At 57.4% G+C, this 27,259-nt stretch overlaps 5 protein-coding genes across 7 annotated transcripts; 1 reads left to right on the forward strand and 4 right to left on the reverse strand.

The window, feature by feature from the left end:
• Positions 1-945: 945 nt before the first annotated feature.
• LOC115502878 (izumo sperm-egg fusion protein 1-like) lies at positions 946-4,893 on the reverse strand. 2 transcript variants are annotated; one of them, XM_032591396.1, is made up of 9 exons: positions 4,172-4,893; positions 3,718-3,792; positions 3,292-3,378; positions 3,011-3,031; positions 2,579-2,659; positions 2,292-2,392; positions 1,887-2,040; positions 1,350-1,584; positions 946-1,131 (listed from the first exon to the last, which is right to left on the reverse strand). In XM_032591396.1, the coding sequence occupies exons 1-9, from the start codon at positions 4,446-4,448 to the stop codon at positions 1,053-1,055; spliced, it is 1,110 nt and encodes a 369-aa protein (XP_032447287.1). In that variant the 5' UTR covers positions 4,449-4,893; the 3' UTR covers positions 946-1,052. The 2 variants fall into 2 exon arrangements, with proteins under 2 accessions (XP_032447287.1, XP_032447288.1); XM_032591397.1 differs by lacking the exons at positions 3,011-3,031; positions 3,292-3,378.
• A 685-nt stretch (positions 4,894-5,578) lies between these two features.
• LOC115502876 (izumo sperm-egg fusion protein 1-like) lies at positions 5,579-9,541 on the reverse strand. The gene is made up of 9 exons (XM_030298689.1): positions 8,818-9,541; positions 8,351-8,425; positions 7,885-7,971; positions 7,614-7,634; positions 7,188-7,268; positions 6,898-6,998; positions 6,493-6,646; positions 6,021-6,195; positions 5,579-5,795 (listed from the first exon to the last, which is right to left on the reverse strand). The coding sequence occupies exons 1-9, from the start codon at positions 9,050-9,052 to the stop codon at positions 5,600-5,602; spliced, it is 1,125 nt and encodes a 374-aa protein (XP_030154549.1). The 5' UTR covers positions 9,053-9,541; the 3' UTR covers positions 5,579-5,599.
• A 633-nt stretch (positions 9,542-10,174) lies between these two features.
• On the reverse strand, positions 10,175-13,943 carry LOC115502880 (izumo sperm-egg fusion protein 1-like). The gene is made up of 9 exons (XM_030298692.1): positions 13,268-13,943; positions 12,806-12,880; positions 12,383-12,469; positions 12,135-12,155; positions 11,701-11,781; positions 11,415-11,515; positions 11,001-11,154; positions 10,543-10,717; positions 10,175-10,328 (listed from the first exon to the last, which is right to left on the reverse strand). The coding sequence occupies exons 1-9, from the start codon at positions 13,500-13,502 to the stop codon at positions 10,196-10,198; spliced, it is 1,062 nt and encodes a 353-aa protein (XP_030154552.1). The 5' UTR covers positions 13,503-13,943; the 3' UTR covers positions 10,175-10,195.
• A 3,246-nt stretch (positions 13,944-17,189) lies between these two features.
• FUT1 (fucosyltransferase 1 (H blood group)) lies at positions 17,190-19,435 on the reverse strand. Its single transcript, XM_030299704.1, has 2 exons — positions 19,210-19,435; positions 17,190-18,646 (listed from the first exon to the last, which is right to left on the reverse strand). Exons 1-2 carry the CDS (start codon positions 19,343-19,345, stop codon positions 17,565-17,567), a joined length of 1,218 nt encoding a protein of 405 aa, XP_030155564.1. The 5' UTR covers positions 19,346-19,435; the 3' UTR covers positions 17,190-17,564.
• A 1,721-nt stretch (positions 19,436-21,156) lies between these two features.
• Positions 21,157-22,796, forward strand: FGF21 (fibroblast growth factor 21). Of its 2 annotated transcripts, none has more exons than XM_030298966.1 (3): positions 21,157-21,568; positions 21,690-21,793; positions 22,399-22,796. In XM_030298966.1, the coding sequence occupies exons 1-3, from the start codon at positions 21,331-21,333 to the stop codon at positions 22,687-22,689; spliced, it is 633 nt and encodes a 210-aa protein (XP_030154826.1). In that variant the 5' UTR covers positions 21,157-21,330; the 3' UTR covers positions 22,690-22,796. The 2 variants fall into 2 exon arrangements, with proteins under 2 accessions (XP_030154826.1, XP_030154827.1); XM_030298967.1 differs by having other exon boundaries at positions 22,418-22,706.
• The last annotated feature ends 4,463 nt before the right edge of the window (positions 22,797-27,259 follow it).

Genomic DNA, 27,259 nt, shown 5'->3' on the forward strand with positions numbered 1-27,259 from the left:
ATGTTCTTTCAATCGAGTAGTGGTTCCGCCAGCTCTCCGTGGGAGGTTCCGAGGCTGGAAGCAGCTAGACCAGAAATGTGGAGGGGATCACCTTAGACCAATGAGGAAGATACCTCACACGGGAATCATAAGATTGGCAGCCGTGTTGGTCCACTTGGCTACTTGGACAGGTGGCTGTCCCATGCACAAGACAGACAACGTTGCCCGAGGACAGGAATAAAGAGAGGGCACCAAGTTTCTGGGTCTCATTACCACCCCACCCAGGGTAGTAACATCCAGCCAAAAGACAGGCTTTCTCCTCCCCATAGAGTAGACATGGGCTAGAGGATTGCAGCCTGAGCAATCCACATGAAAAGGGTTCCAGTAAGACCATACTTCGCGAAAAGCCCCTAAAATGAGAGTAAAGGAAGAAAAGACAAAGTACCTCAGGAGTGTCTGAGCAATGTCACCTATATCCCACCAGGGGGTGGGGAGTGCTAGCTTCTATTTTGCTCTTAGCCTGACTTACGCTCCCTCAACACTAGGTCTGAGGGAGGAGGGGTCTGGACTTCAGGGTCCCTGGTTCTTACCCTGCTTCAGGTCCCAACAGCACCCCAGGGCCCTGGCTCCGTTGGCCCTGGTTGCTTCCTGACCCCGCTGTTCCCCTTCAGCCTTTGCCTCTGCCCAGGCTCCCAGTACTGGCTGGGGATCCAGAAAAGACAAGATCAAACCTGGCAGGAAGAGCTGGGAGGGGGCGTCCTGTGAGAGGATGGGCCTGAGGGAGGAGATCTGGGTAGGGCTGGTCCTTCCCCACTCCTTGATTCCGGAATTACATCTCAGCCAGGTGGCCCTGTCATGATGAAGGGACGCATGTTCCCAGGCTCTCCTTCTAGGATGGGAGACCAGCCCCAGAGTTCTCCTCTCGGAAACCAAGAGTGAGGATCAGAGCAGAGGAAATGAGTCCGGTATTTAGACAACCAGATAAATCTTTATTTGTGCCACGGTACTGTGGCCTTTTCCTTCGGTACCTTCGGCACCTGCTCCTGTGAAGGCTGACTCTTTGGGACCTAGCCCTATGGAAGACCCGCCCTGTCAGCGGAGAACCAGGTATTCATGGAATCGATCACCTTCCCAGGCCGAAAGCAAAGGACGCTGGGGGAGGGTGGGGTGCAAATAGCAGAACCAGATTAGGTCCTGAGTGAGGGACACTCCTCTCAGCCTCCCTATATTGGATCTTATTCTCGCAATGACCCCAACTTAGTCGGCAGAGGTAAGCCCCACCCCATCCCCAAGAGAACAACCCCCTCCATTTGGACGGTGGACATCCCGCCCCTCGCTCCAAGCCCTGACTTCTTCAGTGGGCGACTCACACGGTGAGAATGCCAATGATCAGCACCACAAAGCCCCAGATCAGCAGCCCTATCAGACGGCCTCTCAGCCTATTCTCCGTCTTCGGGTACTCTGCCCTCCCGACAGTTAGGGACAGGTCATGCCAGATCTCAGCCAGGGTTCCACTGGTTGATGACCGGGTTACAAACATTGAAGGCTGGGTTACAAAGGTTGAAGACTTGGACGTTGTCTCCGCAATGATTCTTTGAGGCAACACTGACGGAAGAAAGGGAAAGAGCAGACCTGAGAGGGTCCCGAGGGCCCTTCGTGGCCCAGGCAAGCTATCTCCACGCCAACCTTCCCCAAACCTAGGCCTTCTAGGAGATCATCAGGACCCTAACTGCAGGAAGCATGGTCCAGGTGAGCAGTGGCCACGCCCAGGACAGGAAGCCACACCCCCATGGCCTGAATCCACATCCCACAGGGAAGTTTTAACCCGCAGGCCACGCCCTGAAGATGGCTGTACCCAAAACCCACGAAACTGAACCCCACACTTCTGTCGACTCCCCAGCACTGACCTGTGACTTCAAAATGGATGATCGTGGATGGGCCATGTCGCTCAGTACCCAACTCGCAGCGGTAGGTACCTGCATCCTCTGGCCCCACGAGGGGCTTGGTCAGGGTGGGTCGTTTCCCCTTGTACGCCAAGGTCTCAGAATTGCTCCCCCAAACCTAGACCCAGGTTCAAGAGATCACAGACGCCTGGGGAATTCAGGCCTTAGGGAGAACAGAGGAGAGATCATCACGGGATCTCAGTGGGGAAGATGGGAATCCAGGGTGTACTGGTAAGGGCGTGGGGTCCCCGGGGATCCGTAGAAGGCAAACCTGGTAGGTCATGGGTCATGGGGATTGTGGGAACAAGCTTGTGGATACAGGGGTCGGCGCTCACACAAGCCTAATGGACTTGGGGTTGAAAGTCCCACCCTGTAAAAGCTGTAGTTGGTCAGGCCTTCAGATAATTTATGCCAGTTGAGCTCACAGTCCAGGACCAAGTCTTCCTTTTCATGGACGTTGATTTGGCGCACTGGGGACAAGGGTTATGGTGGGGTGCTTCCTCATGGTTCCAGGCACTCCATCCACTCCCTCCCACTGGGTCCAGGCCCTTCTTTGCTAACAGGCGGGGCTTCAGTCTCCGCCCTGTCAAGACTCCATCTCTCCTCTGGCTCCGCCTCTCCTGCGCCAACCCCTCCCGTTGGCCCCAGCCTCTCACCTCCGCAATCTGTGGACTTTCGACAAAGGTAAAGGTGCTTTCTGCATATGTGGCACCAGAGCAGAAGCTGCAACATCGTACCTGAGGGGAGAGATCAAGGCTCTATTTATCCTAACAGAGGAGGCTAAAAGTAGAGGGCAGGGTCAAGGGCTGGGGAGGGATCAGGCATCTAATCTCTAGAGGTCAGCCCAAGGGGCGGGGCTAGAAGGCAGACCTGCATGAAGAGGGATCTAACTGGGCTCAGTGAGGAGCCCCCATGGAATAGGACCCGTCGCCCAGGAAGTCCGCTGTGCAGAAGGACTACTGGGGACCAGGAACCTCTCAGACGTGGGGAAGGAAGAACCGTCGAGACCCAAAGCAGGAGGAGAAAGGCTGGGTATTCACGGGGCAAGGATGAGGGATAAAAAACCATCTTCCATAATCTGGACTCACCACATTTGTTGGGACAGAAATCTGCCTCAGAAGGAAGAAAAAAATAACGGTATCAGGTTTCTAAGCTAAAGGACATGAGAGAGGGGGAGAAGGAATAGGTGGGGGTTTGGGCTCTTGGGTTGGAGGGAGGAAGGGCCCGGGTGCCTGGAGGTCTGGGTCCAAGGGAGGGCGCGGTCGGGAGAGGTAAGGGGATGGACGTAGAAAGCAGGGGCTGGGGACATAGACCCTGGGACTGGTGGAGGAAGGGGCTGTGGTCCCGTACAGGACCCATATTCCCTCACCCTCTCTTTGGAACCGAACGACGTAGCTCTGAAAGCTTTCTTTTTCCCGAGTCAACATCTCGGAGAACTCCTTCTCTAAAGTGTCATCTGGAAAGCAGCAGGGTGACAGGGAGTGCGAGCCCTCCGCTCCCCACCCCAGGAGTGAGGTACAGGAAGTTTGTCTCTGTCTGAAGGGCACGCCAATTCCCGTTGGGGACTTCTCAGGGAGCGACAATGAAATTGAATGACCACTTAACCACGCCGGCCACTGAGCTAAGCGAGGGCTGGTGTCCAGGCACCGTTATGATCCATTTTAGACGTGGAAAACTTCCTTCCCGCAAAGCCACCCAGCTAGGGGATGACTGGGCAGGTATTTGAAGCTAGGCAGGTTGACTCCAGAGCCAAAGATTCTGGAGCTTCTCCCCCCGCCCATCTGTGTGCATTTACCTCTTAAACCACGGTTTGTGATATATTTCACACTCCTCAGAAAACTCAAGACTGACGTTTCCATTGTGGCTTCATCTGGAGGGACACAGGGGATGCGGGGAGGGGAGACAGAACCTCAGATTCCAAACCTTAAGCTCTCTTGGCTCAGCTAGCGTTACAAACTACAATACCCATGTGGCCACTGGGCAAGGATGGGGCTGTAAAGCGATTGCCCGCCCGTTGCCTGCTGGGAGTTGTAGTTTTTATCCAAAATGGCAAGGTAAGGCGTAGGGGAAGTGTATTCCTAGCCCTGGCAAGGCCTGGATTCTGCATCCCAGCCTTCCCCATGCCTGAACCCAGTAGACTCTGCCTTCAGCTCTTCCCCCCCCCGTACCCCCCCCCGCCCCTAGCAGTCCTAGGACTAGACCCCTCGTTTCCCATGACCCAGGGTTCCCACGCTCTACCCTGCCCTCACCGATAACCCCGATAAAGGAACGCTGTAAATTTGGCAGTTTGGTGAAATTCCCCACGGTTGCTCCTATCGTTCTCATCACTTCTCTGTGACGCTCGGGCGCCAGGTGGGTAGGCAGGTATTCCTTATCGAAGGAGTCCAGCGCGGCCACCACCCTTCGATCACACGTGACACAGCTCCGGGCAGGAAGCAGGCAGCCGGCTAGCGCCGCCACCAGGAGGGCAACTTGGGGACCCATTTCCCCAGGGCGCTCAGCCCCAGCAGAACCCACCAGGACCATCTGGACTTTATGGGGAGGGTCCGCCCACCCCACACGGAGGAGGAAGTGATCGCTAAAGGGAAAGAACCCTTTCCCCGAGACAAGACCCCCAATTTGTTGGGCTCCCCCTTCTCGGTTAGGAAACCGAGGAGTCCGGAGTCCCGATGCACACTGAGCAGCCGCTGCCCGACCTTGAACTTGTCCGTTGACCCTCGAATACAACTAGGGTTTGCTGAAGAGCGGAATCCAGGCTGAGGGCATTCAGAGGGACGAGCCGGCCACGTCCTTCCGGCTCTGTTACGCCACGACTGAAATTAAGGATGTTGTTGGAGCGAAGGTGAGGTGGCTCACGTGATGCAGAGAGCTTTATGACTGGAGTCAGACCTGAAGATCGCCTCAATGTGCAAGGAAATCCCACAGCGTTTCCCTTCTAGCTTTCCACACAGGCCCCGGACTTACCTAGAGACAATCCAGGAGTGTCCTTGGCCCCGCCCACAAGCCCAACTCTGAGTCTGATTGGACGGCAACAAAGGGAGGCTCCGCCTATAGTTCCAGGATAACGCCCTCCGCCCCCTCTCTACTAGAACTTTTTTCTGGTTCCTCCCAGATGAGGCCCCCGTGTGGTCGCGTTGGGGTGGAGGGGGTGGGGTCAGACTAAAGAGTCTCGGTGGAGGAGAAAGATGGGAGCTTAGCTCCTGGGAACTGGCGTGGAAGATGGCTGGGGACTTGCTCTTGGGTCTGGTGGAGGAGGCGTGTGGACCCCCGGGTCCCTGCTTCAGGTCCCAACAGCACCCGGCGCCCTGGCTCCGTCGGCCTGGTTAGTTCAGACCCCACTGTTCCTATTCAGCCTTCGCCTCTGCCCCGGCTCCCAGCACTGGGTGGGGGACAGGAAAAGGCAGTGGAAACCCACTGGAAGAGTGTGGACGGGTTGTCATGTGAGGGGGCGGGCCTGGGGGAGGAGATCTGGGTAGGGCTGGCGCTTGATTCGGGAATCACTCCTTGATTCTGGAAGTGCATCTCAGCCAGGTGGCCCTGCCACGCCGAAGGGACCCGGGTTCCCAGTCTCTCCTTCTAGGACAGGAGACCCGCCCCAGAGCTCTCCTCTCGGGAAGCCAAAACTGAGAATCTGACCGGACAAAATGAATCCGATATTTAGGCAACCAGATAAATCTTTATTTAAGCCTTGGTGCTGTGGCCTTTTCTTCGTTCGGTACCTTGGGAAGCTGGGTCTGTGACACCTGGCTCTGTGATAGCTGGGTCTGTGACAGCCGACTTTGTGGACCCTGGTCCTCGGGGGCTGCTGCCTTGTCGGTACGGACCCAGGACTTGACCGAATCGATCAGGGCCCCAGACCTAAAGCAAAGTACGCTGGGGAAGGGTGGGGTGCAATCGTGTAAGCAGATTAGGTCCTGAGTGAGGGACACCCCTCCCAGCCTCCCTATATCTGATCCTTTTCTATGACCCAAGCTTCGCCGCCCTGGGTAAGCACGCCCCTCTTTTCTAAGCCCCTCCCCCTAACACCCCCTCCTACGTTAGGACGTCGGAGACCGCGCCCCTCGCCCCAAGCCCTGCCTTCTCCGGGAGGCGGCTCACGAGGTGGCAAAGCCGAGGAGCAGAAACACAAAGCCCCAGATCAGCATCTCGAACAGAAAGCCTCTCAGCACGTCCTTGGGATTCAGACACTCTGACGGCTTGAGGGATCCAAACCGCTGATACTGGGTCCCGGGCTTTGATTTCGGGATCTCCCCAATGACTCTTTTGGGCAACACTGACAGAGGAGAGAGAAGGAGCAGTCCTGGGAGGGCCGGTGGTGGCGGCCCAGGCAAGCTCTGTCCACGCCACCCTTCCCCAGGACCCAGGCCTCCCAGGAGATAAGCACGCCCCTCACTGCCTGAAGCCAGGCCACTGTGAGAGGTGGCCGCACCCTGGGCAGGAAGCCACCCCCCCTTGGCCTGGAACCACACCCCGACAGAAAGTTAGGCCCCCCAGGTCGCTGGCTGAAGCTGACTGCCCCCCAAACCCAGGACCCTGAGTCCCATACGTCTGTCGACTCCCCAGCTCTGACCTGTGACTTCAAAATGGATGACCGTGGCTGGGCCGGATCGCTCAGTGCCCAACTCGCAGCGGTAGTTACCCGCATCCTCTGGCCTCACCAGTCGCTTGATCAGGGTGGGCCGTTTCCCCTCGGACACCAAGGTCTCAGAATTGCTCCCCCAAACCTAGACCCAAGCTCAAGGGGTCACAGAGGCCTGGGGAATTCAGGGTTTGGGGCAGTACAGGTGTGAGGGCATCACGGGCTCTCAGTGGGGGAGATGGGAGTCCAGGGTCACTGGTAAGGGCATGGGGTCCCCGGGGATCCCTAGAAGTCAAACCTGGTGGGTCATGGGTCATGGGGATTGTGGCAACAAGCTTGTGGATGAGGGGGTCGGCGCTCACACAAGCCTTATGGACTTGGGGTTGAAGGGCCCACCCTGTAAAAGCTGTAATAGGTCAGGCCTTGAGATAATTTATGCCAGTCGAGCTCACAGTCCAGGATCAGGTCTTCCGTTTCATGGACGTTGATTTGGCGCACTGGGGACAGGATTTACGGTGGGACACCTCTTCGAGGTTTCCTGCCCTCCCGCCCGTGCCACCCACTTTGTCTAAGCCCCCCTTTCTGTCTCCACCCTCCGCTCCAGTCCCCGCCCTCTCTAGGCCACGTCTCTCCTCTGGCTCCGCCCCTCTTGGGCCAACCCCTGCGGCTGGCCCCCGCTCTCTCACCCCCACAATCTCTGTATTTTCGACAAACGTGAAGCTGCTTTTTACAGTTACTGCACCAGATCAGAAGCTGCAACATTGTACCTGAAGGGACAGGATCCAGGCTGTATTCGCCCTGAGAGGCGAGGCTAAAGGCAGGGCCAAGGTCGGGGGCGGAGGCAGGCGCCTAATCCCTAGAGGTCAGCCCAAGGGGCGGGGCCAGAAGGCAGTCCTCCCTGAAGAGGGGTGTAACCAGTCTCAGGAAAGAGCGCCCAGAGAATAGGACCCGTTGCCCAGGAAGTCCGCTGTGCAGAAGGACTACTGGGGACCAGGAACCTCTCAGACGTGGGGAAGGAAGAACCACCGAGACCCAAAGCCGGAGGAGAAAGGCTGGGTATTCACGCGGCAAGGATGAAGGATAGAAAACCAGTTCCCATAATCCGGACTCACCACATTTGTTGGGACAGAAATCTGCCTCAGAAGGAAGAAAAGAGAATTATCAGATTCCTGTTAAAGGGGATGGGGGGGGCAGGAATAGGTTGGGTTTGGGCTCTTGGGTTGGAGGGAAGAAGGACCCGGGTGTCTGAATCTCTGGGTCCAAGGGAGGACCGGGTCGGGAGAGGTGAGTGGTTGGACATAGAAAGCAGGGGGCTGGGGACAGGGTCCCTGGGCCTGTTGAGGGAAGGGGCTGTGGTCCCTGACAGAAGCCATCTTCCCTCACCCTCTCTTTGGAATCGAGTGACGTAGCCACGAAAGGCTGCCTTTTCCAGAGTCAACATCCAGGAGAACTCCTTCACGAAAGTGTCATCTGGGAAGGAGCAGGGTGACATAGAGTGGTACCCCTCCCCCGCCCACCGCAGGAGGAGATACAGGAAGTTCCTTCTGTGTGAAGAGATTGGCATTCCGCGTTGGGGCCACCTCAGGGAGGGACAATGAAATTGAATGACCACTTAACAATGCTGGCCACTGAGCTAAGCGGCCCCTGGCCTGCAGGCACCGTTAGGACCCATTTGAGAGGTGACAAAGTTGCAAAGCCCCTCCCTACAGGCCACAGAGCTAGGGGATGACCGGCCCGGAATTTGAACCGAGGCAGGTGGGCTCCAGAGCGACTACCAGACCCGTCCTCACCAACAATCATTTCTCGAAAAGTTTCTGGAGCCCCTCCCTTGGCCCCTATGTGGATTTACCTGCTACATCACTGTTTCTGATAAGTCTCACACTCCGCAGAAAACTCAAGACTGACGTTTCCATTGTGGCCTCATCTGGAGGGACACAGAGGATGCGGGGAGGGGAGCTAGAACCTCAGATCCCGAGCCTTGAGGTCTCTTGGCTCAGCGGGTGTTAAAAACTACAATACCCGTGAGGCTACTGGACCAGCCCAGGGCTGTAAATGGCTGGCACGCCCGTTGCCTTCTGGGAGTTGTATTTTTTTTTCCCACGTAAAATTGCCACGTAAGGACTAGGGGAACAGTGTATTGGTCTGCCCTGGGGAAGGCCTGGAATCTGCATCCCAGCCTTCTCCATTCACGAACCCAGTACAGTCTCCCTCCAGTCTTTCGCTTCCTTCCCTCCTGCCCGCTCCCGCAACAATCCTAGAACGCAGACCCCTCTTTTCCCTCCACCCCTGGATTCGCACTCTCTACCCTGCCCTCACCGATAACCCCCAGAAAGGTATCCTCTAAATCCGGCAAGTCCCGGAAATCCCTCACGGTTTGTCTTATCTTTTCCATCACTTCTCTGTGACGCTCGGGCGCCAGGTGGGTAGGCAGGTATTCCTTTTCCAAGGCGTCCAGCGCGGCCACGACCCTTCGATCACACGTGACACAGCTCCGGGCAGGAAGCAGGCAGCCGGCTAGCGCCACCACCAGGAGGGCAACTTGGGGACCCATTTCCCCAGGGCGCTCAGCCCCAGCAGAACCCCGGGGAGGGTCCGCCCACCCCACACGGAAGGGGTGATCGCTGACCGGAAAGAACCCCTTCCCCGAGATTAAGACCCCCCAGTTTGCAGGGCTCCCCCTTTTCGGTTAGGAAACCGAGGAGTCCGGAGTCCCGATGCACCCTAGACAGCCGCTGCCCGACCTTGACCTTGAATGTTGCACCCTGGAATACTAGGGTTCGCTGAAGGGCCCAATCCAAGCTGGGGGCCTTTGGAGGGGACGAGCAGGCCACGTCCTTCCACTCTATTTGCCACGGCTAAAATTGAGGGTGTTGTGGATCGAGGGTGAGGTTGGTCACGTGACGTGGAGAGCTTTATGACTGGAGTCAGACTCGAAGGTCGCCTCAATCCCACAGAGTCCCTCTTCTTCCTTTCTCCTTGGGGCGCCGACTTCTCTAGTGACACTCTGGGCGAGTTTCCTTGGCCCCGCCCACAAACCCAACTCTGAGTCTGATTGGGCGGCAACAAAGGGAGGCCCCGCCTATTGTTCCAGGATCTCGCAGACCGACCCCTCTCTGACTAGAACTTTCATCTCATCTTCCCAGATGAGGCCCTTGTGCGGTCGCGTTGGGGTGGAGGGGGCTGGGGTCAGAGTAATGAGTCTGGGTGGAGGAGAAGGATGGGAGCTTAACTCCTGGGAACTGGCGTGGAAGATGGCTGGGGACCGGCTCTTGGGTCTGATGCAGGAGGGGTGTGGACCCCTGGTCCCGCGGTTCTTACTCTGCTTCGGGTCCCACCAGCACCTCGGCGCCCTGTCTTCGTTGACCCGGGTTGGTTCTTGACCCCTCTGCCCCGGCTCCCAGCCCTGGCTGGGGGACAGGAAAAGGCCAGAGGAAACTGGGCTGGAAGAGCGGGGAGGGGGCGTCCTGTGAGGGGGCGAGGCTGGGGGAGGAGATCTGGGTAGGGCTGGCCCTTCCCCACTCCTCGATTGGGGAATTGCATCTCAGCCGGGGGGCCCTGCCATGACCAAGGGACCCGGGTTCCCGGGCTCTCCTTCTAGGACAGGAGGCGAGCCCCAGACCTCTCCTCTCGGAAAGCCAAAATGAGGATCAGACCCGAGGAAATGAATCCGGTATTTAGGCAACCAGATAAATCTTTATTTGTGACTTGGTGCTGTGTCGTTTCCTTTCGGTACCTTCGGAACCTGGCTCTGCAGGGCGGCTACTCTGTTTGTGAGGAACCAGGACTTTATGGAATCCATCACGTTCCCAGGCAGAAAGCAAAGCACGCTGGGGGAGGGCGGGGGGCAGATAGTGGAACCAGGTTAGGTCTTGAGGGATAGCCCTCCTCGCCTCCCTATATTTGGTCTTATTCCAGCAATGACCCAGGCTGGATCATCGCTACCATTTTCTAAGGCCTCTCCCTTAAAGGACCCCCTCCTGCATTGGGATTTGGAGACCCCGTCCCTCTGTTCGTGCCCCGCCTTCATCAGGGTTGGCTCACGCGGTGACAAAGCTGATGATCAGCACCACAAAGCCCCAGATCAGCAGCCCTGCCAGAAGGCTTCTCAGCACCTTCTCGGGCTTAGGGTACTCTGAAGGCTGGAGGGTTGGGGACAGCTGCTCCTCGGTTTCAAAGTTTGATGTCGGTGTCTCCTCTATGATTCTCTGAGGCAACACTGATAGAGGAGAGAGAAAGAGCAGCCTTGGGAGGCCACCAAGGTCCCCCGTGGCCCAGGCAAGCTCCCTCCCCTCCAACCTTCCCCCAAGACCCGGGCCTTGGAGGAGACAATCGCGACCCTTTCTGCCTGGACCCCGGCCACCGTGGCGGGTGGCCACACCCCCGTGGCCTGAAATGACACCCCGACAGGAAGTTTTGCCCCATAGGCCATGCCCCAAGCTGACTGTCCCCTAACCCCAGGACCCTGATTCCCACACTTCCGTCGACTCCCCAGCTCTGACCTGTGACTTTAAAATGGATGACCGTGGCTGGGAGGGATCTCACAGTGCCCAACTCACAGCGGTAGTCACCTGCATCCTCTGGCCCCACCAGGGGCTTGGTCAGGGTGGGCTGTTTCCCCTTGTACACCAAGGTCTCAGAATTGCTCCCCCAAACCTAGACCCAAGCTCAAGGGGTCACAGAGGCCTGGGGAGTTCAGGGTTTGGGGAAGTACAGGTGTGAGAGCATCACGGGATCTCAGTGGGGGAGATGGGAGTCTAGGGTTACTGGTAAGGGCATGGGGTCCCCGGGGACCCGTAGAAGTCAAACCTGGTAGGTCATGGGTCATGGGGATTGTGGGAACAAGCTTGTGGATACCGGGGTGGGCACTCAACCAAGCCTAATGGACTTGGGGTTGATGGGGTTGAAGGGCCCACCCTGTAAAAGCTGTAATAGGTCAGGCCTTGAGATAATTTATGCCAGTTGAGCTCACAGTCCAGGACCAAGTCTTCCTTTTCGTGGACGTTGATTTGGCGCACTGGGGACAGGCGGTTACGGTGGGATGCATCTTGGTTCTCCCTCAACTCCCTCGCACTTGGTCTTGGCCCCCACTTTTCTGGTGGGCCGGCTCCTTTCTTTGGCCTCTCTAGACCCCGGCTCTCCTCTGGCTCCGCCCCTCTTGAGTCAACCCCCACCTCCTCCAGCTGGCCCCAGCTCTCTCACCACCGCAATCTGTGGACTTTCGACAAACGTGAAGCTGCTTTTTACAATTACTGCACCAGATCAGAGGCTGCAACATCATACCTGAAGGGGCAGGATCAAGGTTGCATTTATCCTGATAGAAGAGACTAAAAGGAGAGGGCAGGGTCAAGGGCTGGGGCGGGGCCCAGCGCCTAATCCCGAGAGGTCAGCCCAAGGGGCGGGGCTAGAAGGCAGACCTGCCGGAAGAGGGACCTAACCGGGCTCTGTGAGGAGCCCACATGGAATAGGACCCGCTGTCCAGGAAGTCCGCTGTGCAGAAGGACTACTGGGGACCAGGAACCTCTCAGACGTGGGGAAGGAAGAACCATCGAGACCCAAAGCAGGAGGAGAAAGGCTGGGTATTAACCGGGGCCAGAATGGGGGATAGAAAACCAGCTTCCCTAATCTGGACTCACCACATTTGTTGGGACAGAAATCTGCCTCAGAAGGAAGAAAAAAAAAAAAAAGTGATGAGATTTCTAAGTTAAAGGACACGAGAGAGGGGGAGAAGGAATAGGTTGGGGTTTGGGCTCTTGGGTTGGAGGGAGGACGCTGTTGGGAGAGGTGAGGGGCTGGACATAGAGAAGCAGAGGACTGGGGACGGGGACCCCGGGACTGGTGGAGGAAGGGGCTGTGGTCCCTGAGGGAACCCATCTTCCCTCACCCTCTCTTTGGAACCGAGCAACATTGCGCTGAAAGGCTGCCTTTTCCAGAGTCAACATCCAGGAGAACTCCTTCACGAAAGTGTCATCTGGGAAAGAGCAGGGTGACAGAGGGCGACCCCTCCTCCCACCCACCCCAGGAGGAGGTACAGGTACCCGTCTGAAGAGGCTGGCGTTCCAGGTTGGGGCCATCTCCGGGAGGGGCAGTGAAATTGAATGACCACTTAACCATGCTGGCCACTGGGCTAAGTCACTGGCCTGGGTGCAGGCACCGTTATGACCCAGTTCGGAGGTGACAAAGCTGTGATATCCCTCCCTAAAGGCCACACAGCCAGGGGATGACAGGGCCGGTGTTTGAACCTAGGCAGTTTGGCTCCAGAGCCAAAGGATTCCGAAGCCCCTCCCCTGGCCACTCTGCCATTTACCTGCTATGTCACTGTTTGTGATAAGTGTCATACTCCTCAGAAAACCCAACACTGACGTTTCCATCGTGGCCTCATCTGGAGGGACACGGGGGATGCGGGGAGGGGAGATAGAACCTCAGATTCGAAGCCTTGTGGTCCCATTGGCTCAGCTAGTGTTAAAAACTACAATGCCCATGTGGCTATTGGGCAAGGCTAGGGCTGTAAAGGATTGCCTGTCTGTTGCCTTCTGGGAGTTGTAGTTTTGTACATAAAATTGCAGGGTAAGGGGTAGGAGAACACAGTATTTCCTAGCGCTCGGAAAGCCCTGGCATCTGCATCTCAGCCCTCTCCATCACGAACCCAGTAGACTCTGGCTCCGGCCCTTCCCTCCCTCCCCGCGCCCCGTCCCTGCTCCCAGGAATCCTAGCACCAGACTCCTCTTTTTCCACGACCCGGGGTTCCCACGCTCTACCCTGCCCTCACCTATAACGCCCATAAAGGCATCCTCTAAATATGGCAGGTCCCAGAAATTTCTCACGGTTTGTCTTATCGTTTCCATCACTTGTCTCTGACGCTCGCGCGCCATGTGGGTAGGCAGGTATTCCTTTTCCAAGGCGTCCAGAGCCGCCACGACCCTCTGATCACATATGACACAGCCCCCGGCAGGAAGCAGGCAGCCGGCTAGCGCCGCCACCAGGAGGGCTACTTGGGGACCCATTGCGGCCACAGCGCTCAGCCCGCACAGAACCCGGGGAGGGTCCTCCCACCCCACACGGAAGGGGTGATCAGTAACGGGAAAGAACCCCTTCCCCGAGAGTAAGGCCCCCCAATTTGCAGGGCTCCCCCTTCTCGGTTAGGAAACCGAGGAGTCCAGAGTCCCGCTGCACCCTAGACAGCCGCTGCCCGACCTTGACCTTGAATGTTGCACCCTGGAATACTAGAGTTCGCTGAAGGGCCCAATCCAGGCCGAGGGCCTTTAGAGGGGACGAGCAGGTCACGTCCTTCCACTTTATTTGCCACGGCTAAAATTGAGGACGTTTCTGGAGCGAAGGTGAGGTCGGTCACGTGATGTGGAGAGCTTTGTGACTGGAGTCCGAGTCACCGTTTCCCCCGATCTACAAGGAATTCCCACAGCCTCCCCGTTCTAGCTTCGGACGTGGGGGCGCGACTTCCCTGGAGACACGCCCAGGAGTTTCCTTGGCCCCGCCCACAAACCCAACTCTGAGTCCGATTGGACGGCAACAAAGGAAGGCTCCGCCTATGGTTCCAGGCAATCGCCAAGAGGCCTCCTTCTCAGACTAGAAGTTTCATCTGGTCAGCTCAGGCGAGGGCATCTGGCCTTCAGTCTCCTCTCGTCCCTGAGTTTCTGAGCCCAGGCTTCGGCTAGATGCCTGGGATCTTTTGGAATATTTGGCGTCAAGCCACGGAACTGGGAAGTGGCCCTTTCTAGCCGCAGGACTACGACTCCCAGGAGGCCCTGGGGTGTCTCCCTGGCCAGAGTTCCACACTTTACTCACTCCCTCCTCCTCCTTCTCTCCGTAGCTGAGGGGCTGGATGCCAGGGTTCCAGAAGAAAGAGGCCTAGAGCCAATACTAAGAACTTGGGGCTCAGACCTATGGGTCCTGGAAGGTCTCTCTCTCCTTTTCTACATCATTGAATCAAACCACCATAAAAACTGGAACCGCGGGGCGCCTGGGTGGCTCAGTGGGTTGAGCGTCCGGCTTCGGCTCAGGTCATGATCTCACCGTTCATGAGTTCAAGCCCCGCGTTGGGCTCTGTGCTGACAGCTCCGAGCCTGGACCCTCCTTCGGATTCTGTGTCCCCCTCTCTCTCCGCCCCACCCCTGCTTATGCTCTGCCTCTCTCTGTCTTTCAAAAATGAATAAACATTAAAACAAAACAAAACAGGAACCGCGACTCACACAAGCCTGCCCCTAGACGTGAGCAGTTCTGGATTTCCCCTTACACACACACACACACACACACACACACACACACACAGTGGACTCCACAACACCTGCAGAGACAGGATTTGGTGGTGTGGACTTTTAATTCATACCTCCCTCTCTCCCACCTGTGGCAGCTGAATAGTGAATGATCCCTCAAAACCCCCTGAGAAGACTAAAAAAAAGGGGGCTTGGATTCTTCTGGGTAGGTAGGGGATGCGATTAGAGTTGTCAGTAATAAAGCTAGGTACCTTCATCCCCTACAAAAAAGCACCAAGGGGGTCCTGGAATCTGAGTCAAGAGTCCCATCCTCCTCGGCCAGACCTTGTGCTCTGGCCTGGGTTTCAGGCCAGCCCGGGTCCCGTATACTTCCAGACCTTCAGATCCTTTCATTCTTTTTTTAGTGTTTATTTATTTTTTTTATTTTTTAATTTTTTTTTTCAACGTTTATTTATTTTTGGGACAGAGAGAGACAGAGCATGAACGGGGGAGGGTCAGAGAGAGAGGGAGACACAGAATCGGAAACAGGCTCCAGGCTCCGAGCCATCAGCCCAGAGCCCGACGCGGGGCTCGAACTCACGGACCACGAGATCGTGACCTGGCTGAAGTCGGACGCTTAACCGACTGCGCCACCCAGGCGCCCCGAGTGTTTATTTATTTTTGAGAGAGAGAAAGAGAGGTCGAGCGGGGGTGGAGGGGTGGGGACAGCGAGAGAGGGAGACGCAGAATCCGAAGCAGGCTCCAGGCTCTGAGCCGTGAGCACAGAACCCCACTGGGGCCCAAACTCACGAGCCGCGAGATCATGACCTGAGCCAGAGTCGAAGGCTGAACTGACTAAGCCACGCAGGCGCCTACAGAGCCTTTGAAGCCCGAAACCGGGTTTAGTGGTTCTGTGAAATCAGAGGAAGCCCAGGTTGGCAAGGGTCCCCATACCTGTAGCTTTCTGCAAGCCCAAAAGAAACATTCATGGGGCGCCTGGGTGGCGCAGTCGGTTGAGCGTCCGACTTCAGCCGGGTCACGATCTCGCGGTCCGGGAGTTCGAGCCCCGCGTCGGGCTCTGGGCTGATGGCTCGGAGCCTGGAGCCTGTTTCCGATTCTGTGTCTCCCTCTCTCTCTGCCCCTCCCCCGTTCATGCTCTGTCTCTCTCTGTCTCAAAAATAAATAAACGCTGAAAAAAAATTTTTTTTATAAAAAAAAAAGAAACATTCATGACGTTTATTTATGCTGGCCGAATTCCAGAAAATCGATCCCGTTACATCCAACAGCCCAGCTGCAGAGAAGGAAACTTTCTTAATTGAGAAGAAAGGTAACCTTAACTCAGAGCCAACTTGTAAAGTGCCTGTCTTTGGCAGTTTTTGACCAAAAAAAAAAAAAAAAAAAAAAGTCTCTAGGTTTCTGGAAGGCTTTCCTCCAGGAGCTGCTGTATTTCAGCATCCATACCTCTCCCCCACCTGTGGAGGAACAGTCCCACGTTTTAGTCTATCTGCTCAAAATAGAGTCTCTGGGGCGCCTGGGTGGCTCAGTCGGTTAAGTGTCTGACTTCGGCTCAGGTCACGATCTCGAGGTCCGTGAGTTCGAGTCCCGCGTCGGGCTCTGTGCTGACAGCTCAGAGCCTGGAGCCTGTTTCAGATTCTGTGTCTCCCTCTCCCTCTCTCTGCCCCTCCCCTGCTTGCTCTCTGCCTCTGTCTCAAAAATAAACATATAAAAAAAAAATTCAAGGGGCACCTGGGTGGCTCAGTCAGTTAAGCCCCCGGCTTCAGCTCAGGTCATGATCTCTAGATCTGCGAGTTCGAGCCCGAGTCGGGCTCTGTGCCGACAGCTCGGAGCCGGGAGCCCGCTTCCGGTTCTGTGTCTCCCTCTCTCTCTGCCCCTCCCCTGCTCACGCTCTGTCTCTGTCTCTGTCTCAAAAATAAACATTAAGAAACATATTTTTTTTCTTTTTAAATTTCAAAAACGGGCCTTTGTCTTTCTTTTTCTCAGAGGCTGAGAGGTTGGACAGATTTCCCACCTCACAGGACAGATACTTTGTGTTCTGCCAGTCTTTCTGTCAGTGGCTGAGGTGTTGAACTTCTGAGTGTCCCTTCCTGAGATCCTCCTAGAATTCCAGAACCTCATCCTAGAACCACTCCAGAAACACAGCAGGGGAGTGGATGAGTGCTTGCTGTGAACTACCCCTAAGTTCTTTCAGTCCTGAGGATTGTCCTTCTCTTCTAGAAAAGACCAGAGGCAACATTAGAAGGGGTGGGGGGAGGGGCGCCTGGGTGGCGCAGTCGGTTAAGCGTCCGACTTCAGCCAGGTCACGATCTCGCGGTCCGTGAGTTCGAGCCCCGCGTCGGGCTCCGGGCTGATGGCTCGGAGCCTGGAGCCTGTTTCCGATTCTGTGTCTCCCTCTCTCTCTGCCCCTCCCCCGTTCATGCTCTGTCTCTCTCTGTCCCAAAAATAAATAAAAACGTTGAAAAAAAATTAAAAAAAAAAAAAAAAGAAGGGGTGGGGGGGGAGTTCTCCGTTTTTGGGGTGAAGCCATCCAGAAGTACCCTGGATCCGTGCTGGGAACAGTGGGTAAGGCATTGCCTTCCAGAACTGACGTGAGCCTCTCTGGACATTGCCAGGCCTCAGGAAAAGATCCCCTCCTGGTTCCAGAACGTCCAGGCAGTTACAGAAAGCCCCGAGGTTTCTCTTTCTCCAAGTCCTCTTTCTCCAAGTCTAGCCAACTAAGATTACTCTAGAAATGGGTGCCCGCCTGCTACGGGGCTACCACAAGCTTCTCCGGAAGCCGCTAGGCCTCCGGAGACCCAGAACGCTGGCCCGAGCTATTCCAGAAAGTCTCCCCGCTGCTCAAGGCCCAGCCAACGAGCGGAGGGGAGACAAGTCTGCATTAATGCCCACCCACTCGGGCAAGAAGGCAGCCTCGGGCTTAAAGATCTTCAGGAAGTTGGAGTCGGGCAGGGTGAAGTTGGCCAGGTAGACGGTGTCCCCACCGGTCAGGTAGGCGGCCCAGAAGCCAAAAGTGCCAATGGTCATGATGGTGTGGTTGCACTGCGTGAGCAGCGCGAAGTCCCTCCCCGGCGAGCCCTCCTGCCCGTCGCCGGCAAAGATCACATCCCCACGGGACGTGTCCATGTTTTCCCGGCACCACTCCATGCCGTTGCTGGTGACCACAAAGACGGGGTCTTCGTGCCGTGCCCGGAACCAGTCCATAGCCTGCCGGAGGTAAGCGCGGTCGCCTACCACCCCCTTCCAGCGGTGGGGCATGACCCGCAGGTAGTCCCCGCGGCGCACGTGGACACCCACGAAGGTGCGAGGGCGGTCCCCGGTGGGGCCCAGGCGGAGCCGGCTCAGCAGACCCTGGGCCTCTCGCCGAAGGTGGTCGTGCAGCGTGAATTCCCTGCGGATCTGCTCCCGGAGGTGGTGGAAGAAGGTCCAGGAGCAGGGAAAGCCGGTGAGCTTCAGCAAGGGGTCCCTCAGGCGGGCGTACTCCCGGGACATCCAGTCGTGGAGCTCCAGCTCCCGCCAGGGCGTGCGGCTGTCCACCTCGGGCGCCAGCACCGGCAGGGTGATGCGGAACACGGGGGCCAGGGCGGCGTGCATGGCGGGCAGGATGAAGGCCCGGCGACTGTTGAGCTGGGCCAGGGCCAGGAGCGTGGCGTACTGCCCCATCTGGTTACCGAACCGGCCGTCTGGGTGGATGGTCCAGGTTCCCGAGAGGGAGGCAGGGGGCTTGAGGCATGCGGAGGTGTTGGGGGCCAGGCAGAGGATGGCCACGGGGGATGGCACCGGGCGGCGGCCTGGACACAGGGCCGTCAGGGCCAGGCCGTTGGGAAAGAGGTCTTGGTGGACGTAGAGGAACAAGGTGGCTGAAAGGACACACACTAGCAGGAAAGCCACACAGAGCTGCCGTTGGCTGGGGGCCCACATGGCTGCACGGGAGGAAAGGTGAATTAGCGGGGCCCCGGAGCCCCAGGAGGAAGTGTCCGTGGGCAGGGGCCTGGGGGAACGAGGAAACCAAGGCTTGAGACTCCTGGGTCCCAGGGAAAGGGGATCAGGGGCCTGGATCTGAGGGAGGGGAGGGAGGTGGGCGCTTGGAACTGCAGGGATGGGGACGGCGAATGTCGAAAACTGGTGTTTCCAAGATAGCAATGGGTCTCGGAGCCGGCCTGCCACATCCGCATCTTGGAATCTGGCTCTCCGGGCCGGGAAGTCCCACTTTAGTTGGGTGATGTGCCACCCACTCCTCTCTGGGGTGGGCCTGGTGGAGGGAGGGTGAGGACTCCACCGTGGGGGTGACGGGAAGAGACAGGCCAGGTGGAACACGAGAGGCTGGAGGTCGGGGACTGGATGAGGGATCTCGGCCTCTGGACGAGCAGGAGTTGGGGGGGTGGGTGGAGACTCCTGGGGTCCTACGGGGCTAGCGGTTGGGGCTGCGCCTCCTGGGACCGAAGGCCCCGATTCCTGGGTCCCAGGCATCTCCGGTCCCACTCACCTGAGCTCCTGGCGGGTGACAGAGCCACAGGGGGCTTAGAGAGGCTGGAGCGCGCCGACCGCAGGTGCAGCCCACATCCGGCCGCCCCCGGAACCCGGGACTCCGGGATCCTGGGCTCGGCAGCCCTCCCCTCCATGCCGCCTCCCCCGACTGGCTCCTAGGGCTCGGGGGAGGGAGGAAGGAGATGGGCGCGGTTCCGAGACTCCCAGCCTCCGCCCCTCCCGACCTGGGCAGGTAGGTCGGAGGCGGAGCCCCGCCCCCGCCCCGGCGCCCCAGGCTAAGCCGGTAACCCCCGCCCACCCCCCCCCCCGCCCTCCCCAGCCCCGGGGACCCGCGCCCGGCCCCCTCCTCCTCGGCCCCGGCCCGCGGGCGGGCTCTCCCGGGCCAGCCTCCACAGCATGGAGACCCGGCGCCCAGCCGCAATGCCGGACCCAGGTATTCGGGTCCATCGACTTCTCCCCCTTCTCCCGAGCCTGGGCCGAAGGGCCGCCCAGAGTGTCTGGGTGCTCCGAGCCCGGCCACGCCCCAGCCGCCGGGGAGGGCGCAGACACCAGGCCCGGGCGGGGGCGAAGATCCTCCGCCCTCTGCCGGGTCCTCCCGGTGGGGAGGCAGAACCTGTTTGCCAGGCCCGCTCCAGGAGCCGATGGAAACCTCCTCCGGCTCTCAGGGTCCCGAACGTGGGCGCCTCCGGCCCGAAAGGGTGTCCCCGCGCACACCGGGGGCCGCTGATTCCCCGTCTCCGCACGGTGCACCTGCGAACTGCTGAGCCTCTCCTTTTGAGGAATCGTACGATCCGGGGTCCGACGGCTCCTCTCCAGACGGGCGCGTCCCGGGGGCAGCGTCTCCCCGAGGGCGAGGAGGAGAAAGCAGGAGGGGAAGCGGGCCTGTCATGCCCAGCCTCACCGGGAGGCTGGGGCCCCAGGTTGGGGGTCCAGGGCCTCGGTTCCGCGGTGTATACCTGAAGCCGCTTCCATTGACCGGGCGGTTCCGCCCCCCCCCCCACTTCCTTGGGCTGGAGCCGTGTGATCATTGTCATTCAATAAATCAAAGCTAAAGACCCAGGAATTTGACTCCCCTCTCCAGAGGGTGGACCGTGATGTCTCCAGACCCAAGCCCCTCCTTCCACAGACCCAGAATTTCCAGCCCCAGCCCCCTCCTCTGCTGGAGACGTTCAGACCTCCGCACTGGAGGGTGTCCGGTCTCTGTCCTACAGTTTCCAGGAAACCACCCCCCCCCCCCACATTCCCTTTGGGCTCTGGTCTCTCACTTCCTCCCTCCAGAGCCTGGCTCTGCCCCCCCCCACCCCCACCCCAGAGGCGCTGAGTCAGACTTTCACCCTCCACCCGCCCTCCCCACCCCAGGCTATTTTGAGAACACCTTTCTGGGCCTGGGGTAGCTACTCTGGTGAAAGAGGTCCCAGGATTGCATCAGGGAGGAGAGGCTCATTAGGTGCCCGAGGAACCTCTGGGCTGGGGTTGGTGAGGTTGAGGCGAGAGGCTTTTGGTCACGTGGCTTTTGCTGCTCTCCTGATGATCGAGGAACGTCCGTGTGTGTGTGACACCCTCTCTGCCCGCACCCCCCCCCCCAGAAACCCACAGAAATTCAGGCAGGATGCCGCAATCCCGGTTATGGGGCACGGTGTCCGTCGATCAGCCAGGGAGGCGGTTTTCCAGGCCCCCAGCCCTCTCTTCCCCCAGCCCCTTTCAGCCAAGTCCCAGTCAGCAGGTCCCGGTCCCTCTGATTCCTCAGACCCGGGAGTCCAGGGCCCCAGCGGGAAGGACTCCCCCCCCCCACCCCGGTTGCATCATCTGGCTCAGGCTGATCTGGCCACGGTGGAATCCTAGCTCTTGCCAAGTGGGTCAAATATCATGGGTCAGGTGTGGGGAAGGTGATTGGGCGGGTCTGTCTGGATATAAATTTTGGAGTGCCTGCATCCATTCTAAGAGACCGGGGTATTCTGTCAGCTGGAAATCCGCGGACACGAAGACCCAGGCGTTGAGGCTCACTAAGGTGCAATCCGTGAATCTCCTGTCCCAGACAACCGGGATACGAGACAGAATCCAGACCATTCGGCTCCTCAAGCCCCAGACCCCGGATCTCACCTGAGGACGTGAGCCAGTGATGGGCTGGGACGAGGCCGGGTCCCAGCACCTGGGACTGTGGGTCTTGATGATGCTGGGGGTCCTTTTCCCGGAAGCCTGCCAGGCACACCCTATCCCTGACTCCAGCCCCCTCCTCCAATTCGGGGGCCAAGTTCGACAGCGGTTCCTCTACACGGACGACGCCCAGGAGACAGAGGTCCACCTCGAGATCAAGGCTGATGGCACAGTGGTGGGGACCGCTCGCCGGAGCCCTGAGAGTGAGTGCATAGACAGAGCCTGGTCTGAGGGAGCAGGGGCTGGGGGGCCCAGACCCCTGGGTCTGAGAGAGACGGGCCTGGGCAGAGGTCCTCTGAGCCCCTGACCACTCTCTCCTCTCAGGTCTCTTGGAGCTAAAAGCCCTGAAGCCGGGAGTAATTCAAATCTTGGGGGTCAAAACGTCCCGGTTCCTGTGCCAGGGCCCAGATGGGACACTGTATGGATCGGTGAGTTTCTGGGATCGCCCCCCCTCCTCGTGCTCCCCCCTCCGTATCACCTTCACCACCCAGGGTTCCACCTCTCGCACCTTGGGCCTGAGCCGGGCTTGGTTCTGTGCTCCCTGCGTGGCCCCCCCGCCTCGCCACCTCCCCTGCACGCGGGAGCTGACCTCATCATTTGTGCACAAGGGGAAACTGAGGCTCGGGCAGGGACACACCAGCTCCGAGTCACGAGGCCCGTGAAGGACGGAGCGCCTGAGTCCTGTGACCTGTGACCCCTGCTGGGCCGCATGGGCTCCTAGCTGCCTGCTTCACGCCGGGCACAGGGCTGCTCAGGGGACCCATGGCCTGTAAAGTGACCATGACCCCTTGGGTGGAAGCCAGACGCCTCCGTCTGGACTCAGAGAGCCTTGACTGGTCCCCGGGCTGGAATATTGGTCTCTGTGAAGTGAAGCCAGGGAGGTAGGCCTTGCAGGACTGCCCAGGGGTAAAGGGAGAGCCTGCTTCTGTTGCCTGTGTCCCGGAGGAGGGGCTGGGGGCCGGGACTCCTGGGTCCTGCAGCAGGAAGGTGCAGAGGAATCCCGTATCTCCGACGTCCGCTCTTGTCCCCTCAGCTCCGCTTTGACCCCGCAGCCTGCAGCTTCCGGGAACTGCTTCTGGAGGACGGATACAACATCTACCACTCGGAGACCCTCGGGCTCCCACTCCGCCTGCCCCCCCACAACTCCCCATACCGGGACTCGGCCCCCCGGGCACCTGCCCGTTTCCTGCCGCTGCCAGGCCTGCTTCCGGCACCCCCGGAGCCTCCAGGGATCCTGGCCCCCGAGCCCCCGGACGTGGGCTCCTCGGACCCTCTGAGCATGGTGGGGCCTTCCCAGGGCCGAAGTCCCAGCTACGCTTCCTGAAGCCACGGGCTGTTTGCTGTGGGGCCTCCTCTTTATTTATTGGGTTATTTGGTATTTATCTTATTTATTTTTTTATTTTGCCTACTTGGGATAATAAAGAATCTGAGAGGAGGGTCAGGGTGCGCGTGTGTGAGTGTTTGAGGGAGGAACTGGGAACCCTGTGCTGAGGGAGGGACTGGAGGGACGGAAGGCTGGGAGTCCTGGTTCTCTAGAAGAGGGCTTGAGGATCTAAATTCATCCGTCCAGGTGCTTATGGACTTGGAGTGCAATGACTGTCACAGAATGCAGTCCCAGTGAGCGGGTTGCCTGTTCTCTCTCCCCGCCCGCAGCGTAGATTTCCACGCTGTTCTTTGAGCGATTTCCTGGGTAGGACAGAAGGGAGGACAGAAATGTAGACAACAGCCCAGATTCACGGACAGCGCTGGCGCTGATGTCCAGGAGTCTGACCCGCTCCCACGGCGTCTTGGGCCCTTCATTTTTTTTTTTTAATTTTTTTAACGTTTATTCATTTTTGAGAGACAGAGACAGAGCATGAGTGGGGGAGGGGCAGAGAGAGAGGGAGACACAGAATCCGAAGAGGGCTCCAGGCTCCGAGCTGTCAGCACAGAGCCCAGCACACAGCCCTACACGGGGCTCAAACTGTACGATCGTGACCTGAGCCGAAGTGGAAGGCTTAACCCACTGCGCCGCCGCCCAGGCGCCCCAGGGCCCTTCATTTTTAATTCCAAGGTTCAAATGAGAGGAACATCTCAGTGGAAAGGGGATATAACTGCAGGTCCCAGCAGGTCCCAGGAGGGACTCAGTGACTGGAGGAAATGAAGCTCTCTGCGTCTCGTGGCAAGTGTGGCTGTCCGCTCTGGTGGCACTGGGCTGGCTCTGGCAGGGAAAGAGTTGTCACCGGAAGCAGAATCCGAAACGCCACAAAAGTCGCCGGAAAGAGCGGCTTCGTGGCTGGGGGGGAGCTTCACGTGGGATGTATGTTCCTGGGTCAGAGGAGTCCACCTGACTCTGGAAAGTCTCCCCCCTACGAGGGAGCAGGAAGCACCTCGGGGCATCTGCCCTGATCACTTTCCCGCCCACCCCACCCCTGCAAGCCTCCGCAGTCTCGGAGAACGCGGACCTGGCCGGCCTGGCGGGAAGGGAAGAGGTAGCGGAATGGTGGGGGGTGGGTCCTAAGATAGACACCCAGAGAGAGGAAGTCAAGGACCCAGGAGGAGGAGGAGGAGAAGAGGGACAAACGTGGGGCTCGGTGGGGAAAAGGGGGGTGTCAGAGATACCCAGAGAGGGGCGGGACCCTGGAAGAGGGAAGCCAGACAGGAAACCTACAAAATTGCAAAATGTGTTAAACAAGCAAACACCTCTCCCCCCACCTGGGGATGTTAACTCCTAATCGCATTGTCTCTCCTTTCCGCTAGAAGCAGGTTAGGGTCAAAATTAAAAAAAGAAAGGGGTGGGGGGAGGGGGGGCGCCTGGGTGGCTCAGAATCCGCCGCAGGCCCCAGGCTCCGAGCTGTCAGCACAGAGACCCACGCGGGGCTCGAACCCATGAACCGTGAGATCACGGCCTGGGCTGAAGTTGGACGCTCAACCGACAGAGCCACCCAGGTGTCCCTAAATTACCCTCTTCTTATGAGGGCACTGGTCACGTCAGGTTTAGGACCTGGTCTGGTCCAGCGTGACCTCATCTTGATTGGATTCCACTGACAAAGGCCCTATTTCCAAATAAGGCCACATTCACAGGTTCCAGGTGAACTTGAATTTCCAGGGGATGCTCTTGAACTTGGTGCACACCTGTGCAGTCTGTTACGTTCGTCTGGTCTTGCTCACCTGTCAGGACGTTTAGGAGGGGTGTGGACCGGGATCGCTGTCCAGGGCTCAGAGTTCTTAAAGTTCAACTCTTTGTTCTTTCCATACGGTGTTTAAGAACATAACCATCTCGGGGACTCCTGGCGGGCTCAGTTGGAGGAGGGTGAGACTCTTGATCGTGGGGTTATGGGTTTGAGCCCCACGTTGGGTATATAGAGATAGCTTGAAAATAAAATCTTTCGGGCGCCTGGGTGGCTCAGTCGGTGGAATGTCTGAATTGGGCTCCGGTCATGATCTCACGGCTCTCGCGAGTTCGAGCCCCTAATCGGCCTCCCTGCTCTCAGTGCAGAGGCCACTTCGGATCCTCTGTCTCCCTCTCTCTCTCTGCCCCTACCCCGTTTGCACTCTCGCTTTCTCTCAAAAATAAACATTTAAAAAAGTAATAAAATATTTTAAAAATTATAAATAAACAAATAAACAAATAGAAATTACCTGTTAGTATATCCACTTCTCCAAAATTTTGTAGAGAGATCTACTTCTGTTTCCCCTCCTACCAGTACCCGAGCCTTTTCTCTCCTTCACCCCCAGAGCTCCTGCCAAAATCAACCTGGGGTTTCCTTACGCTAGTTTTTACAAGAATAGACCTTTAGTCCAACCCGTAAAAAGAAAGGATAATGATGAAACCTCATAGAGGTGTTCATAATTACTACAATGGCAATCACATTATGCTATGTAAATGTATCAGATTAACATGTTTATGCACCTTAAATTTTTACAATGTTGTATGTCAAATACGAGCAGGGGAGGGGCAGAGGGGGGGGGGAGAGAGAATCCAAGCAGGCCCCTCACGGTTAGCGATTCAAGGCTCGAACCCGCGAACCGCGGTATCATGACCTGAGCCGAAACCAAGAGTCGGACGCTTAACCGACTGAGCCACCCAGGCGCCCCATGAGTTTATTTTATTTTTGAGAGAGGGTGTGCACGCACACGCAGGGGAGGGGCGGAGAGAGAGGGAGAGAGAATTCTAAGCAGGCTCCGCGCTCAGCCCGGAGCCCAACAAGGGGCTCCATCCCAGGACCCTGGGATCGTGACCCGAGTTCAGAGATCAAGAGTTGGATGGAGTGCCCCCTGCAGGGAAAGTTCCAGTCTTGCTAGCTTCCTTTTTGGTCCCAGTCACTTGTATGTCAGGGGTTTGTGCAAAATGTTTGTTGGTGAATTTCTGCTATCGTAGTTGCTCTACGTGGATCTGTTTCTGTTGTTGTTTTGGGGGGGGTACGGGGGTGGGGGTGGGGGTGGAGGTGGGGGGTGCGGGAGGTGGGAGGTGGGAAGATCCAGCCAGCCTTGTGCTGCCTAACCTGAATCGAATCGTGAGGGAGGAAACATTTTCCTATCAGGAGACCTTCTGCAAAACAACCGGCCTTGACTCTCTTGGAAGGAGTCAAGGTTAAGGACAAGGCCAGGAGGAAATGCTCGTGTTAATGGACACCAGAGGCAGCTCTCTGAGCAATCAGGTGACATCCCGGTGGTGAGGAAGACGCTTGATGAAATTTGAATGAGTTCAGTGCATTAGATAGTGGTAATTGATCCACGGGAAATTTTCTGATTTTGATGATTGCCTTGCGGTTATTAAAAAGAACGTCCTTGTTCTTAGCAAATGCAAATACACGCTGAAGTACTTAGGGACAAAGGGGCATGGTATCTCCAGTGTTTTCTCAAATGTTTCTGGAAATGTAAATATATAATAACCTAGAGAGATAGCGACCGGATGATAAAGCAAAACGCGGGGGGTTGCGGGGGGGGGGGGGGCGGGAACAGGGAGAACTGAAGAACCTAGCAACGAATAGATACATGGGGCTCTTTGCACAAGTCTCAAAACTTTTCCATTAGTTCAAAATTATATCCGCTAAAAGCTGCGCCCGTGAGAAAAAATTCCACGCTGTGGCCCTTGTTGTTACCTGGCGTCTTTCCAAACATCCTTCTAAGTGTGTGGACAGGCTTCTAAGAAGAGGGACGCCTGGGTGGCTCAGTTGGTTGGTTAGGCATCCGACTTGGGCTCCGGTCATGATCTCATGGTTCGTGGGATGGAGCCCCACATCAGGTTCTCGGCTGACAGCATGGAGGCTGCTTGGGATTCTCTCTCTCTCTCTCTCTCTCTCTCTATCTCAAAATAAAAAGTAAACTTAAAGGAAAAAAAAAAAGGAAGAAAGAAAGCTTCGAGGAGATTTTCCTATTTCTGCTGGGGCCCTGAGTGGAAGAAAGCAATTCCGTATTGGAAATTATAGAACCACTCCAACCAATCTCATGTGGCATGGGCTTGAGATCGAATTGGGTGGTTGAGGCACTGGGACGCTGAGAAATTAATGCGATGACGGGTGGACTAGTGATGTCCCTGGGTCCTCTGCCAAAGGAAAGGCAATGCTTCTCTAGAGAGGCGTCACTCAACGCCGATCGCACGGAGGAAGCCTTGAGTGAGTTCCTAGTCCAAAGTCACGAAATACGGGAGGGATCCAGGCACAGGGCGTGTATATTGGCAGGCACACTGAACACGACTAGACAGCCTTGCCTCGCCCTACCCCACCCTGCAAAAACTTTATTTACTTTTTTAGATTTTATTTTTAAGTGTGTTTCTTTATTTATTTAAGTAATCGCTGCACCCAACGTGGGGCTCACACTCATGACCCTGAGATCAAGAGTCACATGCTCTTCCGAATGAGCCAGCCAAGCGCCCCTTTCTATTCCTACTCTTGTCTGTGTTTTTTGCCGTC

This window comes from Lynx canadensis, chromosome E2, assembly GCF_007474595.2.
Source record: "Lynx canadensis isolate LIC74 chromosome E2, mLynCan4.pri.v2, whole genome shotgun sequence".
NCBI classification, from domain to species: Eukaryota; Metazoa; Chordata; class Mammalia; order Carnivora; family Felidae; genus Lynx; species Lynx canadensis.